The 21,260-nt window shown below is 41.8% G+C and overlaps 1 protein-coding gene across 3 annotated transcripts in view; it reads right to left on the bottom strand.

The window, feature by feature from the left end:
• Positions 1–18,990: 18,990 nt before the first annotated feature.
• UBE2V2 (ubiquitin conjugating enzyme E2 V2) overlaps positions 18,991–21,260 on the bottom strand; it is a 30,841-nt gene continuing 28,571 nt past the window's right edge. For all 3 annotated transcript variants that reach the window (XM_081258209.1, XM_081258210.1, XM_081258208.1), the window contains exon 4: positions 18,991–19,874. In XM_081258209.1, coding sequence (XP_081114335.1) covers positions 19,728–19,874 — 147 coding nt within the window. In that variant the 3' untranslated portion in view covers positions 18,991–19,727. The remainder of the gene's footprint in view (positions 19,875–21,260) is intronic.

The raw sequence follows: 21,260 nt of genomic DNA, 5'->3' as shown, positions 1-21,260 counted from the left end.
TCTGGATGTGGGAACAGGTGCCCTGAGAACTTCGGAAAACCTCGCCCCTATTGCAGCTGGTTCCTAGTCACCGCCCTCGCCGCGGGGCCATCCTTGTGACCTCGGCTCGGCCTTCAGCCCAGGGACCGGTCACCAGGACGGGAAACCTGGGCCCGAGAACTCCCCCAGCTTGGATTCCAACTCCTGAGCCCCAGGGGCGGTGGTGAAGACAGAGTGACCTTGCCGTGTCCTTGCACCTCCCAGGGACGCTGGGGGATGAGTCAGGCTCTCCAAGTCACAGCACTAAACGGGGCCCCCCTGCCCGAGAGCTGTCACCACCCGCCCCCCCGGGCTCAGGTGGCAGGTGCGCGGGCGGGAAGGCCTCACCCGGTCCCCAGGGCCCCAGCGTCCACAGGTGCCGGGACCCCCGCGCCAGGCCTAACCCTGCGGTGCTCCCAGCTTTACGCCATATTTCTTGTAACCCCCATTAAAAAGCAAAAAGAGACCAAAATGGTGTTTATGAATTCTAAAAAGGACATTTTCCTCAGAAGGTATAGCGTGGGGCGGGGGGTCTCGGGCCTCAGGCGGCGGCATCACCGGTGCCCCAGACGCCCAGCGGTGTCCGCGGAGAGGACAGCATGCGGGTTAATCCTGAACTCAGAGGCCACGTGGAGAGGGAGGAAGGGCCGCTGGTGAGTCTGTGGATCCGCCCTCGACGGCCCGAGTCCTGCTCTGCTTCCAGGCCCAGGGACCCTGGTCCTCAAGGAGATGAAACCCAAACCTGGACAGAGTTCAGGGGCTGGGGGTCCTCCTGGACGGGGCCCCCACGGAGAGCGAAGACAACACCCATCACCTGACCCATCTTCTCCGGCTCGCGGAGCCTGAGACATGCCAGACACAGGCCTCCCACAAAGGAGTCCGCATTCAAGTCAAAGTAGGATTTATTCCTCACCCAAACATTTAGCCACAATGTGACCAAACTAACAGTGTGAGAACAGAGCTCCTTGGCTGGAAGGGCCAGCCCTGGGAAGTGGGAACCGGAGAGCCACCACCCGCTCCATCCTCCGTGTGAGGGGTAACCCGGGCGACAGTGGGGACCAGGAGGTCGGAGAGGAATAGAAATGCTGGGCTGGACACACAGCTAAGGTCTGGTGGACGACCAGACGCCAGCAGAGGGAGGGCCGCCAATCCAGTGGATTAGCAGCCATAAGTTTATAAACAGTTCCCACAAATCACTATGAAAAAAAGACACACACACACACACAAGCAAAGGATTAAAAAAAAAAAAAAAAAAAAGGGGAATACCCAGAAGAAACCCCCAGGGTGACAGCCATGAAGAGGAGCCCAAAGACCCCACTTATGAGGGACTCAGGTCCATCCTGCTGAGACATGAACTTCCACGGGAGCCCCTTCCACAGCCACACACACACGTGAAGGTACCTGCACGGATTTACTCTGCAGCTTTGCCAGCAATGGAGAGAATGAAAACTCGACCTGAATGTGTGTTGAGAGCATCGAGCCCCTTACAGAACGGGCTGCACCAGTACGGTCTGACATGGAAAAGCAAATAACGCACAATAGTAGCCTTTTAAATACACTTATGTGGCTTTAAAAGTATGTAAACACAACAAGAAAGGATCTTCTCTGCGTCTCTAACGAGCCCGTGTTTTGTTTTTATTTTCTAAATATAGAATGGTGTTTATAAACCATGTACTAATATTTAATAAATGGATTTGTTAAAATGAGTTTGATGTCTCCTGAGTGGGCTCAAATTACCATTTCAGAACATGATTAAATTACTACAAATTCTTTCCTTGGAAGAATAGTACTAAAAAATCCTTTTATTCCTTGAGATCCCTTTAAGCCGTGGCAGTTAATACACGTAGTGATCCCTGTTTTGCATTTAATTATCTGTGTCCACCTCACCCCCATACCCAAAAGCACTGACTTCACTTGGTGTTTGTCCCTATTTGGAAGAAATAAAGCTTCTCGGCAGGGCACCTGACTGCAAAACATCTGCGGAAGCAGCTCAAGACCTTTAGGTCGCACAAGCCTGGAGAACACCGGCAGAGCCGGCTCTCAGCACAACGCTTCCTCTGGGCCCTGGTCTAAGCCACGGGGAGTCACCCTGATCAGCGTCCCCTCAATCAAACTTCAGGTCACGGGCACCGGAGCAGCCGGCCCCCACCTCCTGGCCGCTCTTCTGGAGCATCGGCTGGGCCTGGACCCGACGTGGGCCTCCCCTCCCAGCCTGGGCCGCGCTGAGGCACAACGACCGACCGGGCCGGGGACACGGGCAGGAAATGCCCAAGACCCTCTGCCGCGCCCGCCCGCCCCTCGCTCGGCGCCACGGCACCATCTGTATCCACAGCCTCTCGTGAACGCCTGCTGAATACATGCAGGCGGCAGTGAGGGCTCGGCCTCGCACCTGCACCCCCTCGAGCTCCCAGCGACGACTCCTGCTCAGCCTCCATGGCCTCCTAGGGAAAACCGTCCCGTGACAGTGACCACACACCATCCTTCGCCCACCAGGACAGGCACGTTTGCTGTCGTAGACGCAGCGCTCAACTACGGACGCCGACGTGTTTGCACCTGTGCAGAATTAAGTAAATTCTTAATTGAGTAAAACCCTTTGGAGGCTTTTTCAAAAAGCCTTTTCTATTGTGAAACATCAAAAACAGAAAGTACACAAAACAAACATTACAACTCAGTGAATTATCACTTCTCCGTTCACAATGACCTTCTCTTGACCTACATGACAACCAGGTTCATGCTTTTCTTTAGAGTTTTACCACATAATCACGAGTCAAACAATACAGGTCAGTTTTGCTGGGTTTTTTTTTTCTTTTTTGAACAACATAAATAGAATCACACAGTATGTGAACTCCTGGCCTGCTTCCCTCATTCGACACTTTTGTATCTTCATCCACACTCTTGTGTGTGCCGAGCACAGTTTGGAGGAAAGTACCACAGGGTGCTTTCTGCCCAGGGCTCAGCCTCCATGCACACCTCCCCCCCTTCCTGTTCCCCGGCTGTTGGGTTTATATTTAGGAATGAGTAACTGGGACCTGGGGTAGGTGTAGCCTTGACTTCAATAGATGATGCCAAGCAGTTTCCAGTGGGACTGTTCACGCTTCTGCCCTCAGCAGGTTTCCGCCCTCAGCAGGTAAGACTTCCAGGAGCTTTGCAACCTCACCCTTTTTAATTTTGACCACTCTGGTAGTATCAGTGATAACTCATTGAGCACCTTTTCATAACTTTCTTGGCCATTTGGATGTCCTCTTTTGTGACTTGTTGATTAATACCCATTTTTCTATTGGGTTGTCTTTTTCTTACTGATTTGATAGGATTTTTACTTATAGACTTGAGTTCTTTTTCTAAGTATTTGCAATGCAAACATCTACTCAGTTTGCCTTTTTTTTTTTAATTGAAGTATAGTTCATTTACAATATTGTGTTTCAGGTGTACAACATAGTGACTCGGTTATATATATATATATATTTTTATTCTTTTCCATTACAGGCTATTAAAAGATACTGAATATAGTTCCGTGCTATACAGTAAATCCTTTTTATCTATTTTATATAGTAGTGTGTATCTGTTGATCCCAAACTCCTAATTTATCCCTCTCCTGCCCTTCTCCTTTGGTAAACATGTTTTTTATGTCTGTCTGTTTCTGTTTTGTAAATAAATTCATTTGCATTATTTTTTAGATTCCACATATAAGTGATATCATATTTGTCTTTCTCTGACTTACTTCACTTGGTATGATAATCTCTAGGTCCATCCATGTTGCTGCAAATGGCAATAATTCATTCTTTTTTATGGCAGTTCTATTCTATTTATTTATTTAGCTACATCTTCTTTGTCCGTTCATCTGTCGAAGGACACTTGGGTTGCTTCAATGTCTTGACTATTTATTTAGTGCTGCTATCAACATTGGGGTGCCTGTATCTTTTCAAATTAGCTTTTTCGTCTTTTCTAGATATATGCCCAGGAGTGGGGACTGATGGATCATATGGTAACTCTACTTTTAGTTTTTTAAGGAACCTCCATACTGTTTTCAATAGTGGCATTTACATCCCCACCAACATTGTAGGAGGGTTCCTTTTTCTCCACACCCCCTCCAGCATTTATTATTTGTGGACTTTTTGATGGCCAGCCTTTTCATTTTCTTAATGGTATCTTTTAATAAACCAGAATCCTCAATCTCTTACCTTAAGGATGGTTTTTTGTGTAAAGTTTAAGAAATCATTTCCTATCCCAAGATTTGTGTGGCTTTCATATTTAAATCTACAATCTATTTGATTTCTGGAGATAATGTGGGGAAGATATCAAGGTATTTTTAAAGAAATTTTTTATCTCTGTTTTCAAATTTCTTGGCATGAAGTTGTTCATAAATCCCTTATCATCTTCTTTATCCACATGATCTCTAGTGATTTTTGATTTCTGATATTTGTGCCTTCCCTTTTATGTCTTGATGAGGACTTGCCAATTTTAGACATCTTAACAATGAACCAAACTTAGATTTGTTGGTTCTATTTTCTCATTTATTGACTTCTATTTTTATCTTTATTTCCTCCCCTCTTTCCTTAAGTTTAATTTTACTTTCTATGACTTCTTCAGATGAATGCTGAGATGATCAAATTTCACCCATTCATAATTTAAATGTTTTAAATCTATATTTTCTTCTTAGCAATATTTTTGCTTCATCCCACAGATTTAACTTGTAGTATTTTAGTCATCACTCAATTCAAAATATTTCCAATTTCCATTGTGATTTTTCCATTCACCCATCAGTTATTTACACAAGTATTACCTAGTGTCTAATCTCATCATTTTCTGGCTATCATTTTGTTATGATTTCCATGGTGCTCAAAGAGCACACTCAGTGGCAAAGAGGTGCTTCCAAGGAGTGTTTATTCTGCAGTTGGTGGGTGCATTTTTCTACATTTGCCCTTTAGGTCATTTGCTAGTCATGTTCAAATATTCCATAAACTTAGTGGCCTGTGCTATCAGTTGCAGGGAGAGATATACGTTAGTGTGAATGTCTTTTTTTTTTTTTTTCGTAAAGAGCTATAATTTTCTGTAATTTTTTTCTGTGCCTATTTCAAGGCTATGTTTAACTGGGTATAAATGTAGGATGTTGATGTTTCCTAGTGATCAGGTTGCTTTATCTTCAGCAAGTTGTCTTTGTATACTGTTTGCATTGTCTTCCTCCTTTTATTTTCAACCTTTCTGCATCCCCTTTTTCACAGCTTTATTGAGGATAAAATTAAACAGCACACATTTGAGTTGTTAGAGTTGGTAAATCTCACATGTATGTACATGAAACCACCCCACAATCAAGATAATACATCTATTATCCCCAAGTTCCTTCATGCTCCAGTCACGAGGCAACCGTTGGTCTGTAGTTAAGATAGATTAGTGCATTTTCTAGAACCTCATATAATAAAATATGATATGTACTCTTTGTCTTCTTTCACTCAGCCTAATTATTTTGAAATTCGTTTTTATTGCTGAACAGCATTCCACCGTATGGGTGTTATCACAGTTTGTTCACCCATTCCCTTGACGATACACATTTGGGTGTTTCCAGCTTTTGACTCTTATAAATATTCTATGAGTATTCATGTCTTTGCATGGACATATGCTTTTCATTGCCTTGAGTACATACCTAGGGATGGGAACGCTAGGTCAGATAGCAGACGTGTGTTTAACTTTTTAAGAAACTGCCAAGCTATTTTCAGAAGTAGATGCACCATTTTACAAACCCACCAGCAACGTATGAGAACTCCAGTTCACCGACATGCGCCCCAACACCTGGGGCGTCTTAATTCAAGACGTTCATAGGTGTACAGCGGTATCTCAATTTGGTTTTTATCTGCATTTCCCTAATGATTAATGATGTTGACCATCTTATCATGTACTTATTTGCCATCTGTATTTGTTACTGAAGTGTCTGTTCAGTTTTTGCCTGTTTTATTGGGTTGTTTTCTTATTGTCAAGTTTTGAGCTCTATATATTTTCTGGACTAACGTCTTATATCAGTTTATTAGTTCCCAATTATTGTCAAAATCACCACAAACTTAGGGGCTTAAAACAACACAAATTTATTATCTTACAGTTCTGTAGGTTAGAAGCCTGAAATGTCTCACTGTTTGGCTAAAATTAAGGTTTCAAGAGGGCTTAATTAAGGTTTCCTGCAGGCTCTAAGGGAGCCATCTTCTTATTTTTTCCAGCTTCTAGAGGCTGCTCACTCTCCTTGGCTTCGGTCCCCTTCTCCATCCTCAAAGCCAGCTTCTCCCGTCACAGGGACCGTGTTGCCTCCCTCATCCACGTTTAAGTATGCTTGTGATCACACTGGGCCCACCTGGATAACCTCATCTCATGGTCAGCTGATGAGCAACCTTAATCCCATCTGCAACCTGACTCCCCTTGTAACATTACATCTTCACAAGTTTGGGGGATGAGGACATAGACATCTTTGAGGGACCACAATTAGATGTGTGACTTGCAAATATTTTCTTCCAGTCTATGGCTGGTCTTTTCATTCTCTAACAGAGTCTTCCAAAAAGCCTAAGCTATTCATTTCAGTGAAGTTCAGTTCTTAACTTCTGTTCTATGGATCCTGCTTTTGGTTTGTTATCTAAGAAAACTTTGCCTAGTCCCCCCAAAAGTTAAAGATTTTCTCCTATTTTTTTCTTCTGAAAGTTTGATAGTTTTTACGTTCTATGATCCATTTTGAATTAACTGTCTTCTATGGTGTGAGGTATGGTTTGAAGTTTTGCATAAGGATAACCAATCATTCCAGAACCTTCTGTTGAAAAGATTATGGGAAGTGACAAAGGGCCCCGCTGGCCGGTGACGAGCCTGGCAGAAGCACAACGGGAGGTCACAGACAAGGGGTCAGGAGAGGCGTGTGGATGGACCTCTGGGAGCGGGCACAAGGCGTGAAGATCACTGATCACAGGTTAATGCCCAGCAGAGAACATCGCCCAAACACCCAAGCAGACGGAATAGTCAGCTAGCCTGCCATCACCTCAGTGCAGACAGTGGGTGCATGCAGACAGCATCCACTGTGGTGGGTGAGAGCTGTACATGGGACCGGCAACATGGGCTTCTGATCAGAAAGGTCAGTCTTCCAGCTGCAACACCACCCTTGACAAGGTCAACCAGACACTTTGGGGCGCCCACTGGGCCCATTCCACTCTGGAAAAGGCTGGCTTCACCTTTCATATTCCCACCCTGCTCCCCTGTTGAATCCACCTCGATCTTCCGCCAGCAAACTCAGAGCTAGGAAGGAAGTGAGCCGGGCTCCAGGTACCTAGGTTGGTACCCATGCTCCTTCAAAGTCAAAAAGGGAATGCCTCTAAATGCTCTGAGGATGTGAATTTGGCCTGTAATTAATCTTTCAGGACACCTTGTTTCTTACACACACACTGGCTTTGCCCAGTCTGGACTCCCTTCCCTGATTTCTACTGTGCTACATGACGACAGACAATTGTAATAAAACACGTCGGCACATTTTTACAACTATAAAGTATCTGATACGAAACAACTTTGCTGTTTGCAAATTGTCAGCTTTTATTTAGCTAAACAGTAAAACAAATAAACAAATGTCCTATTTCTCTTAGAAAACTGCCTACTAGCAAAACTCCTCTGGTCAAGTGTACGAATTTTTGCTCCCAGAGGGCCAAGGTAACACATGTGCCTGTAAACAGCAGAGCAGCTTTTCTGGAAAGTAACACATGAAGATGGGTTATGTCAAGATGATTTCTCTCTGGGAGCCTTGCATCAGCCTTATTCTCAAGTCAGTGTGGTCACTGTCAGCTGTTACAATCTCCACCAGGACAGAGAAAACAGGTTTTCTCTAAGTGGCCCTTCACCCTGAGCACTGCCAATTCACTCCCCACTCCCCACTAAGGTCAACAGTGCCCAGGCTATTAACCGTGACAAGCAGTATAGCGTGCTACCTGCCTCTATATTCTTACTGTCTCTGCCAATTCCCAATTCCAGAACCCAGTCAGCTCTGGCTTCAGCAGTAACCTCACGCCTTCCTCTGCAGCCTACCACCCAAGGGGCAGGGTTCGTACAGGACTCCTGCCTTGGGCTCTGGGGACATGCAGCTGGGGGTGTGCAGAGGACCCCACACCCCTGGTTGTGGCCTCAGACTGTGCGAGCCTGACTGGCTCCCTGCCAAGGAGCTGCCGTGGTGGCCAAGGGTGCAGATCTGCTGCACTCGGTGACTCAGAAAATCCACACCTTCACATACAAATTAAAACATACCCACAAAATACGTACGTCTCCACCACTGCTGACTTCACCTGTGAAGTTCCCAGACATCAATCTCACATATATTACAAGGATCTCAAAAAATTACTCTCAAGATTTGGTTTTATTATTTTTATCTTACTATAGATAATAAACACTTGATTTTTTCCCCTGCAACCTCTCTTCTCTAATTTTAGGACATTTTTATGTACAGACAATACCCGTGTACTTCCTCTCCCCCTGCAGTTTCTCCTATTACTAGCATCTTGCCTTAGGTAGTGTGGCACATCTGCTACAACTGATGAACCACTCCTAATTATTACTTACTAAAGTCCATAGTTTACATGAGGGTTCACTCTGTGTGTTGTACATTCCATGGCCTTTGACAAGCACACAATGACGTGGCTTCACCTGTACGGACAGTATGACTGCCCTGAAAACCTCCTGTGCTCCGCCTAGGCGTCCCTCTACCTCCCTGCCACTCCCCAGTCCCTTGGCAACCACTCACCTTTTTACTGTTTGCCTTTACCAGAGGCCATACAGTTGGGATCACACAGTATGTAGCTTTTTCAGACTGACTGGACTCCTAGAAACAACCGGATCTCCACAGTTTATTAGCTCCACCAAGTTCATGGAAAGTTAGTATGCACTGCTCAGAAGTATACTGAGGACTGAAGGAACAAAATCCCATGGTCCAGTTCTGGATAACACAGCATTTCAAGAATACTCTCCCTTGGATTAGTTAAAACATAAATACAAACTGGTCTTTTATCCAATTCATAATGAATTGTACTGCTAGAAATAATTGGTACAAAACCTGACAATCGCTGTAACTGCTTACAGTAAAATCTAGGTCTCCAAAAAAATATATTTTTTAATAAGAAAAGGAAGAGAGACTTCCCTGGTGGTCCAGTGGTTCAGAATCTACCTTACAATGCAGGGGACACGGGTTCGATCCCTGGTCGGGGAACTAAGATGCCACATGCCGCAGGGGAACTAAGCCCAAGCGCCACAATTAGAGGGAAGCCCATGTGCCACAACAAAAGATCTCGCATGCCACGATGAAGATCCTGCGTGCCGCAACTAAGACCTGACACAGCCAAATAAATAAAATGAAATAAAAATTTTTAAAAAAAAGATGAAAATGGGAATGTAAGTTGATACAGCCACTATGGAGAACAGTATGGAGGTTCCTTAAAGAACTAAAAATAGAACTACCATACAACCCAGCAATCCCACTACTGGGCATATACCCAAAGAAAACCATAATTCAAAGACACATGCAACCCCAATGTTTACTGCAGCACTATTTACAATAGCCAGGACAGCAACCTAAATGTCCATCAACAGAGGAATGGATAAAGATGTGGTACATAGATACAATGGAATATTAATCAGCCACAAAAAGAAATGAAATTGGGCCATTTGCAGAGACGTGGATAGACCTAGAGACTGTCATACAGAGTGAAGTAAGTCAGAAAGAGAAAAATATCATACCAACGCATATATGTGGAATCTAGAAAAATGGTATAGATGATCTTATTTGCAAAGCAGAAATAGAGACACAGCCATAGAGAACAAATGTATGGATAACAAGGGGGAAGGTGGAGGGTGGGGGGGATGAACTGGGAGATAGGGATTGACACATATACACTATTGATACTATGTATAAAATAGACAACTCATGGGAACATACATACTGTATTACACAGGGAACTCTACTCACTGCTCTGTGCTGACCTAAATGGGAAGGAAATCCAAAAAAGGGGATATGTGTATACGTATAGCCGATTCAATTTGCTATACAGCAGAAACTAACACAACATTGTAAAGCAACTATACTCTAATAAAACTTAATTTAAAAAATAAAAGGAAGAAAAAAATATCTAGGAATCTTGGACTAGAAATTATGACTGCAAAAGATAACGGAAGAGTAATTAGGGAAGAAATAGAAATCAAAGACATCCAGATTGGAAAATAAGGATGACAACCTCTATTTGCAGATGACACAATTCTACATACAGAAAACCCTTAAAAATTTTACACCAAAAACCTATCCTCACTAATAAATTCAGCAAGATTGCAAATACAAGACTCTAAGCAAAGTGGATACAGAGTGGATATACCTCAACATATTGAATAGTAAAGGCCATAAAATGCAAGCCCACAGCTAACATAACACTCAACAGTGAAAAGCTGAAGCTTTTCCTTTAAGATCGGAAACAAGACAAGGGTGTCTACTTTTACCAGTTTTATTCAACATAGAACTGAAAGTCCTAGCCAGAGCAATTAGGCAAAAAAAGAACTGGAAGGTATCCAAGTCAGAAAGAAAGAAGTACAACTGCACTTGCAGATGACATGCTATTATGCATAGAAAACCTTAAAGGTCCCACCAAAAGAACTGTTTGAACTAATCAACAAATTCAGTAAAACTGCAGGATGCAAAATCAATATATAAAAATCAGCTGCGTTTCTATACACTAATACTTAATCAGAAAGAGAAATTAAGAAAATAATCTCATTTACAATTGCATCAAAAACGAAAATATCTAGGAATAAATTTGACCAACGAGGTGAAAGACCTGCACATTTGAAAATGGACAAGACCGAGAATAGCCAAAACAATCTTGAAAAAGAAGAACATACTTGGAGGACTCATACTTCTTGATTCCAAAACTTACTATAAAACTAGAGTAACCAAGTGTGGTACTGGCATTAAGGTGAGACACATAGATCAAGGGGACAGCATTGAGAGTCCAGAAATAAACCCATATATAAATATGGTCAATTGATTTTTGACAAGGGTACAAGACCATTCAACAAATGGTGCTAAGATGACTGGATATATATACGTGCAAAAGAATGCATCTGGACTCCTCCCTCACACCACATACAAAAATTAACTCAAAACAGATCAAAGGCCTAAATGTAAAAGCTAAAAGTATAAATTCTTAGAAGAAAACACACATGTAAATTTTTGTCACTATATCAGAACGAACCAACAGATCATACATAAATGATAGGCAGATAAAGAAAGAAAAAGACACAGAGATAGATATTTATTTTAAGGAATTGGCTTAAGTAATTGTGGGGACAGGCTAGCAGGCGGGAAATTCAGGCAGGACTTGACACTATAGTCTTGAAGCAGAACTTACTTTCCTCCAGGAAACCTCAGTTTTTGCTCTTGAGGCCTTCAATTGACTGGATGAGGTCTCGTCACATTATTGAGGGCAAGTTCCTCTACTTAACGTCAACGATTGTAGATGTTAATCACATCTACAAAATATCTTGAAAGAACCCAGATTAGTGTTTGATTTAGTAACTGGTTACTACGGCCTAGCCCAGCTAACACAACTAACCATCACAATGACCTTGGACTAGACAATGATTTCTTAGACATAATATCAAAATTACAAGTAACCAAAGAAAAAACAAAAATTATGTTGCATAAAAATTTTAAAATCTGTGCATCAAAGAAACAGTATCAAAAAAAAAGTGAAAAGAGGGGCTTCCCTGGTGGCACAGTGGTTAAGAATCCGCCTGCCAATGCAGGGGAGACGGGTTCAAGCCCTGGTCTGGGAAGATCCCACATGCCACGGAGCAACTAAGCCCGTGTGCCACAACTACTGAGTCTGCGCTCTAGAGGCTACGAGCCACAACTACTGAGCCCGTGCGCCACAACTACTGAGCCTGCACTCTGGAACCTGTGAGCCACAACTACTGAAGCCTGCGAGCCTAGAGCCCGTGCTCCGCAGCAAGAGAAGCCACCGCAACGAGAAGCCCGTGCACCGCAATGAAGAGTAGCCCCTGCTCGCCGCAATGAGAGAAAGCCCGCGCACAGCAACAAAGATCAAAAATACAGCCAAAAGTAAGTAAATGAATAAATTTTTAAAAAACGTGAAAAGACAGACCAGAGAACAGGAGAAGATATTTGCAAACCATGTATCTGATACAGGTCTAATATCCAGAATATACAAGACCTCTTACAACTCAACAATAAAACTACAAATAAACCAATTTTTTATATGGGCAAAGGACCTGAGTAGACATTTCTCTAAAGAAAATACACAAATAGCCAGTGATCTTGTAAAAAGATGCTCAGCATCATTAGCGACTGGGAAAAACCGCAACGAAATACCACTTTACACCTACTAGGATGGCTAGAATCAAAGACAAACAATAATGTGTTGGTGAGGATGCTGGTAGAGATGTAAAATGGCACAACTACTTTGGAAAACAGCCAGGTAGTTCCTCAAATGACTAAACACAGTTACCTTATGACTTGGCAATTCCAAGAGAAATGAAAACATACGTCCTCATATAAACTTATATACAAATGTTTGTAACAGCATTACTTATCACAGCCAAAATATGGAAAGAGCCCAAATAGCCATCATTCTGGAATGTTCTAGAATTAGTGGTGATGTTTGTACAATCTTGTGGATATGGTAAAAACCACTGGGCTGAACAGTTTAAAAGGTGAATTTTATGGCATGTCATTTACATCTCGACTTAACAAGGAACGTGTAGGTATGACAGAACCTCCTCTCCTGGCTCTGCTGGCCCTGGGCCCCACTCCTCCAGGCTAGGATGCAGCAGGCCACCAGGAGCAGCAGAGCTTCAGCTCCAGGAAGCACCCTCCCTGGGGGCACGAGAGGATCCAACTGAGGTGTTGGTCACCACCACCCCACCCCCGTAAGGAGCCCGGCAGCATTTCACACCAAGTCAGCTCAAAGGGGGACTGTCCAGCCTCTGCAGGGCTACTCTAAGATTCAGGTCGAGGTGTGTGTTTCTGGTGGGCCAGCGAGGTGTATACCCCACCTGTGTGAGATGAGTGCGTGAATGAACTACACCAGCACCACCTCCAGGTCCACCTGTAACGTGCACTAGTCAGAACAACGATGCAAACAATCGTAAATGCACTGATAACACGCATGACTGTGAGAGGGCAGGAGTGGTGCCCATCCAGGGGTGGATCCACCAGGGCCACTGCACCCAGCTGGGATGGGGGAGGGGTGCCAGGCATGCCAGGTCTCACTAGCACCCAGAAGCCCATCTGTCTGCCTTCAACAATGAGCAGAAATTAACTTCGTCCAGAAAGCACAAGCGGCTTAATGAAGCCTCCTATATAACCTCACGTAACCTCTTGGAAAGTTAGCCCCCGCTTTACACGAGGACAGACCTGATGCAAATGCATATCTTGACATAATTTAAGTGAATGTTCTTAGATTAATAACATTTTTAAAAGCTACCACTTATTGCTTAATCATTCTGATTGTGATTAAAACCATTCATATTGTTTCGTGACACCACAACTATGGGGTAAGCATGACCTTCTCAGAAGGAACTGAAGGGCACAGGGCCCTAGTATTTCCATCAGCTTCCTCTCTGCTGCTCTTCGTTGATCAATTTACAGACCCGGTTCGGCTTAGAACCTCACTGCTAACGGCGCCTGGGTTCTGCCAGTGGGGAGCCCCAGAGGAGGACCACAGACTCTGTCACCCACTCGGTCACCAAGGCTGACAGAACTGGCGCCTACCTATCACCTCCGTGGTACTGTCTACCTTTATGTCCTAAAGAAGCAGTCTCACAAAGACTTAACACAGGGAGGGCTGAAAAACACACCCCGACCTGCCTGCTGAGCAGAACTCAGTAAAATCTGCATCGCATAAAAAGTCACCTAGTTTCTGGCAGTTATTTTAATAATTTTTAATACAAATAAATGATTCTAACACTTCTTTGTAGCCAAATACACTGCTTTCAGAAGTCGTATTTCTAATAACCTTAAATATCTCAAAAAAGAAAACACCCTATTTCTGATGTTTAGCTTCAAAAAATATACTCTGGGGATATTTTTTTAAATTCAAAGAATATTAAATGCTGAGAATACATTTATAAATAATATTAAAATTTTATTACTGTGATGCGCAGCTTGGACATCAACTCTCAGAGGCAAAGGAAGCAAAAATATCACACACAAGGACACTGTGTCAAGGAGGACAACGGTGACAGGTGAGGAGAAGATCTGCAAATCGGGGATAGAGAAGGTTGGAGAGGACCCAGGTAGTGAGGGCAAACGTGGTAAACAAAGGGCACAGGCAGGAAGGAGCCAGAGCACAGCAAACGCGCAAGCTACCTCTCATAAGCAGTCTTCAAATTCATGGCTGGGACTGATGTGAGGGGACCACATCCAGAATGATGGCGAAAAGGGGTTTAAAGGGATCCACTCAAGAGAAACAGAACATAAGAACAGCAGTGGCCATAGGCTGATAGAAGGGAGCTACAGAGATTACAGGTGAGGGGGATTCGCCAGAGGACGATGGACAGTACAGAGGCACAAACGGAGAGAGGAGCCACTTTCAACCGCAGTTTATTTTCTAAACCAATAAATGTATTTATTCAGCACCTCTCTGCACTAAGCTTTAAAACCTAACGGACTAAAATGTGTCACCCAAATTTAAAATGATCTTACTAATATATCAGCTTACCTACCATCACCAATCATAGATCATTCTTATTTCTATACAGGGCCACAAACACAGCAAAGTGAGTATCACAGCAATTCTCAAGAATCAAGGGTTTAAGACAACTGTGGTCTCAAAGTTGAAGCAAGACTCAGGAATTTTAGTTCTCTGGTTAACAGAACAGAACAGAGGGGGACCTAATGCGGGAACTGTATTTATACCAAATGAAGGTCAGATAACACAACAAAGGTTTTTTGTACCACGTGTCAAGAGAAAAAAGGTAAGAAAAATCTGAGGTCCAGCCGCACACTCTAGTATAGACATGGCAACAACAAAAAGCCAAAAAGAGATGAAAATATTTACATTTCAAGTAGAGAGTCATTCAATAAAACATCCTCAATTTTAAAGTCTTTTACATTTTAATTACTATGTAATTGTGTTAATTTGCTTTATAATTTTATAGGGCTAAGAAGTTTATACATTTGCATTAATACAATTTTATGCATTAAACAATGTTTTAACAAAAATAATTCAAGACAATACTGAGTCCAAAAGAATTATTTTTCTCCTTAAAGAAGTCCGTATGTTACTCAAGATTAAGAAACCCAGGCATTTAGATATTTTACTTTTCTTGTGAACTCAATTACTTTTACTTGAGTATTAAGATGATTTTTTTAAATTACAGAAATAAAAAGATAATTTATGATAGTGGATATAAATCTGGACATGTGGCAGTCACTACTTATTTGGACATTGTGGCTTGAGAAGCAGTAAAACAATACATTTCTCTTTGTCAGTTATCCACTGTGGAGAAAATCTACCTTTTTCCCTCAAATTAAGGGCTGACAAACTACAAAGGCTATAAAATCTCACCCTGTGTAATAAAGCATTCACAATTACCATGTTTGTTGATTGGAAGAGTCTTCGGACCCAAAAAACATGACATTAAGTATTATAACTAATTTTACTACATTTTAATGTAGGTGTCCTGTCGAAACCTCACTTTATACTACACTGTTAATTTTCCAGATTACTCTGTAAAATTATCTATTGTTAAAAGCCTGTTTAAAAAAAAAAGCTATTATATCAGATGAAGGAAGAACACACACACTCAATTGTTTAGTGTTTCCCCATAATCTCTGAACAATATTTTAATTACTCAACTGCACTGAACAAACAAGGAACAGTTTTCACTCTCAATGAATTCAAAGATTTGCTTCTTTACTGACCACGGGGTTTCTCACTGCTATTGGTTTCTCAGTGCCAGAGATGAGTCTTCCTTTGGAGGTGGAATATTACCTTTACTTTTGTATCATCTTTTGGCTGCCAAAATCTCAGACAGATGTAAGCAGCTGCTCAGTACTCAACTAAGACAAGATAGAAGACTCCACACGGGAAGTCCGCATCTGGAGCAGAGGGGTCACTGCACAGCCCTTACACGGTATCCGGTCAGCTACACGCTGGAGGAAGGATGATTCCTGGAGTGGTTCTAAGTTAAGAAAGTGAAATCTATCTGGCTTTTATCACTGATTTCATAAATGAAGGTGCAGAAAAAGTCTTGTACTGATCTTTAGATTACATGTGAAAATGAAATGCAGAGGACCTTTAGGAATTTTTTAGGTGAGAATGTCCCATTAGAGATGTACGTAAACACAGTGGGCAACCTCTTCATATCCAGTGATTCTTTAAAATCACATACTCACTCCATGATTCCCTCAAACTCCCTTATTTCACAGGATGACAGTTTTGACTTGTCATTTATCTTCTGTGTCATCAAATACCTTCAATAATTTTCTCTTCAGAAAATACTTATGGTGTATCTTTTATTTTCAGTATTCCACTATACTTTTAAAATAACCAACATTTTCAGTATGATCTATAAGATTTCCATCTACTGTTCAGTAACTTCAAAGAGGCGTATTAATTTTAGCATAAAAGATATTCTATTTCCATACATGTTGCTTGTCAATAAACACAGTACCGGGTAGGAATTAACGGCTAGCGCTCCGATCAAGCCTGTAAGGCGCTGCATCCACTGCTTTTCATAATGTTTGTTTTATATACAAAATACAAATGCTTTCCAAAATCTTCGGAGCTGGAATCTTTTTGTGAACACAACCAAAAGCCAATCAAGTTGTTACTGGAAAATCATATTGTTACTTCTCAGAAAAGTGAAACCAGTGCCTTTTAGATCCTTCCCAGCAATTAATTATACTATAATGCTACACATATATGTCTAAAAAATATACTTACTGAGGAAATCTGGGGAAAAAAATTCCTTAAGTAACTCCCCAAACTGTTATTCCTGACACTAGACAGTATCATCCGCACTTACGCTCTTTAACGTGTACATGCAATCACGGCTGTGTACCCACGAGAAGAGTACACACAGCTTTGACCAAAGTCTATACGTCATGATGCGTCTTCCAGAGCTGCCCACATGGTCACACACCAAATCCAGGGTGGGAAACACATTAATATTTTCCAGCCATGTACTCTAAATTTTCAAAATAATATGAATTTCATGCATATTTATCAATAACAACATATACTTAGTGGGAAGTAGTTAAATTAATGAATTGGTATTAAGTAATCCAGACTAATTAACCGTATGCAAGTCAAACTATTTCACTCCCCAAGCACTTACTCAAATTTGAAGTGTGATCAATTCTTTTAAAAAGATAATTTAAAATTATAATTAAAAAAAAATTTTATACCCAAAAGACTCAAATACCATTGACCACCTCTTATAAATGTTTATGTTCCCAAATCCTGAAAAGTCACGCATAAACCTGCAACAACAAATGCCATTACTTTAAAATACTAGAAAAAATATTTTTTAAATGAGGGATTCTGAAAATTAGTAATTAAAACCATTAAAGCATAACACTGACCTAACAGGACAAATATTTTACTTTTGTAATCTTTATTAATACATGATCATCCCCTAGAGTCTCACCTGCTAGCCTTTCAAACAAATTTTGAAGGCAACACACACCTGGGCGGGGGGAAGTCCTTCACAACAGTGGGTGCGGGGAAAGGAGAATGAACCAGAGGTCAACGTGCCCAGGGTCTCAGCCCACCATTGTAGAAACAATGTACAGCATTCAGATGGTTATCCGCGTCCACACACTCTCCCAGTGGGGAAGGGGTCACTAGAGACCGATTTAGACTGTCAGGAAGCACCACTCACACACAGGATATCAGTGTAATTCCACTTAATCTCAACCACTTAAAATGTTTAAGAATGTATGCCAAGGTAATAGTTCATTTCAAACCTATTTTAATAAATTACACATGCACTAATTTGTATGTATACATTCTCTATGTGTCACTTTAAAGCCATATTGAGGGCTTCCCTGGTGGCGCAGTGGTTGAGAGTCTGCCTGCCGATGCAGGGGACACGGGTTCATGCCCCGGTCCGGGAGGATCCCACATGCCGAGGAGCGGCTGGGCCCATGAGCCATGGCCGCTGGGCCTGCGCGTCCAGAGCCTGTGCTCCGCAACGGGAGAAGCCACAACAGTGAGAGGCCCGCGTACCGCAAAAAAAAAAAAAAAAAAAAGCCATATTGAAATTAGTAAATTTAGATAAACTGCCACTGACTTTAAAGTATTACTGGCCAAGAAAAGGTAGCTCAGAGCTTTAACTTTGAATGCACTTGATAAAAACATGTCAGGGTTGAGAAATCTGTCCTTGTTACATGACCACCTTACTATTTTCTTCAGAAAACAGAACCTATAAGAGAGAAGTATTTTCAACAAAGTAGTACACCCAAGCGCTCTGAGATGAAAAAAAGGCAACCGAAAGCCTCAAGTCACTCTGGTAAAAGCAGAGCACAGATGGACTTTCAATTCAGAATTATGTAGCTGCCAAAGCAAAGGATAAGTGAACAAAACAAAAAAAGTGAAAAAAATGCTCTTAGTGCTAAGAGCATTGGGGGCAGATATTATGAAGAAAAATTGGAACGTATATTTGGATAATTTGCAATCTTTAATTCTATAAAAACTGCTAGAACTCAAACATCTTTCTTAACAATATTTCTGGTGAAATCAAATTCAAAACATAATACCTGGGATTCCTCCTTCTCCTAACAAGAAATTAAACTTATTAGGTACTCTGTACTGTTAAATACTCCACACATTCCGATTTGCAACAAGTACACAATATAGAGTAATACAAGGTGTGTGTAGGGGAGGCTACAAGAATTCCAATGTCTGCTACCTCAGCAAGTTACTGTACACACACCACAGCAATATAACAGAAACGGCACAGTTTCTGAGGACACATTCCACATTTTATTTACAATTGAAGACGAACGTTAATCTCAAAATCACATATCCATACATCTATTTCCTTTTTGTTGATTTCATTTAAATGTAAATGCATGGTTTGTCCAACAAAGACTGTAAACAACTCTTCACCGCGTCTGGTACATGGAACACCCAGGAACAGCTTGTAACGGAAATCCGTCCACCTCCCCACAACAATTTTATTATAAATACAGGTATCAAAACAATCCTGAACGTGTTTTTGATACTACTAGTAGTCAGCACCTATACCGCTTCAAAAATGAACACATCTTGTGACAATATTCATTGTACCTGCTATTTTAGACAATTTCAACGGAAGCTCTTTCACTAAGCAAGAGCACGCCGTTCTGGGTTTTCCTTCTTGAGCTTTCTCTTCAGAAACACATCTGCTTGCACAGCCATCTGACACTTCTCACTGTTCTTCCACCTGGAAACCTGAGCTCCACTCTGAGTACTTCAGGTTCATGTGTAAATGACAGCGCCTTAACAAGAAAAAAAACTGTGCTGAATTCTCCTCCTGTTACCTGAAAACATAATGGGTGTACATGTATTAAATATACTCTTACAGATGTCCAGGTCATGTTTACCAGCTGGAATTATCTTACTTAATGTGTGGGTATTTTGCATTGTGATATTTAATCAAGACATTAACATGAATAGAAGGTTGTTGATTTAAGACAAGTTTTAAATCCCCTAAAATTAATTGTTGTATGTTTGTCCTTCTGGTGGCTGTGGAAGCTTCATATTTTCTTTGGACATCATTAGACGTCTTAGCTCTTGAAGTACAACTTTAATGCTGTATGAATTTTGCCATTTTGCTAACACTGGTATGCTCCGTGCATCCACCTGAAAGGAGGGGGGAAAAGAGTAAAATTAACTGCCAAGTTTAAAGGGGTCTGGCACCGACTTACTAGACACACTTTGATAAGAAGTACTTTTAAAAATTCATAGCCTGGCTCTATTTTCACAGAGTGAACATTATGAAACTACTGGTTCATATAATCCTTAGGGAAAATATTCCTTCTTCAACAGGTGTTTCCTAAAAATTTGTGTCCCTTTTGTGTGGTGCTTTTCTGTAAACGTGTAGTGAACTTCGGTCATCAGAAATAAACAAATGTTACATAAAATGACTACACGTAAACATATGTACCAATCCCTTCTTGATAAGGTCAGAGGTTTCTCTCCATTTCCAGTGCCACGACCCAAAGTCTGGAAAATGACCTCCACCAGGATTAAGGGAAGAACCGCGGACCTTGACCTCTGCTTTCAGATCTCTCTCTCCCGTGTGTTCTCTGACCTGGGAGGATGGGGCTGGAGCTCCTTCAAAGCCTCACCCCCAGGTACCTGCCATCGCTTGGCCTGCCTGGCAGTTCCCTGGAAAACCCCTCCCACAGGGTTTCTCTTTGACCTCAGAACTCACCCACGGAGGACCACCTAGTCCCTGGCCCACTCCTCCACCTGCTGTTTGCCAAAAATAACCAGTGTCAATTGTGTGACACCTCGCAGACACAAACTGCTATGTACAAAATAAGCAACAAGGATGTACTATACAACACAGGGAAAGATAACCATTATATTGTAATAACTTTAAGTGTAGTATAATTTATAACAATACTGAATCACTATGTTGTACATCTGAAACAAATCTAATACTGTAAATCGACTATATACTTCAATAAAAAATAAAATTTTTTTTAAATTAAAGAAATTGCTTAAACTGTTTAACACCTCTGCTGGGCGAGGAGGTGGTAAGAGGAAAGCAGGAAGGTGACCAAATACTTCACAGGGAAGCTGGGAAACGAGATGTCCAGTGAGGCTTTGAAAAGTTCCAACACACGCCTGTGAATCTAGAAGACACACATGTGCAGGGCTGTACAGGCTCAAAAGACCTGAGAAGGCCATTAACTCTCACCTATGGCTGACCTTGAGCAACATATAAAGAATTTGATTATGCACCATAACCAAGTGGGACTTATCCCAGAAGGGCAAGGTTGGTTCACTATATAAAAATCAATCAACGTTATACACCATATTAACAGAACAGAGAGCAAAAACCATGATTATCTCAATAGACACAAAAAAGCTTTGACAAAATCCAACAACCTTTCATGATAAAAACACTCAACAAACTAGGTATATCAACCCAATAAAGAGCACCTATAAAAAATATTCAGCTAACAGCACACTCAATAGTGAAGGACTGAAAGCTTTCCTCCTAAGACAAGACAAGGA

Source organism: Mesoplodon bidens, assembly GCF_964165515.1.
Source record: "Mesoplodon bidens genome assembly, chromosome: 16".
Lineage (NCBI taxonomy): Eukaryota > Metazoa > Chordata > Mammalia > Artiodactyla > Ziphiidae > Mesoplodon > Mesoplodon bidens.
This window is presented reverse-complemented; position numbering and strand designations above follow the sequence as displayed.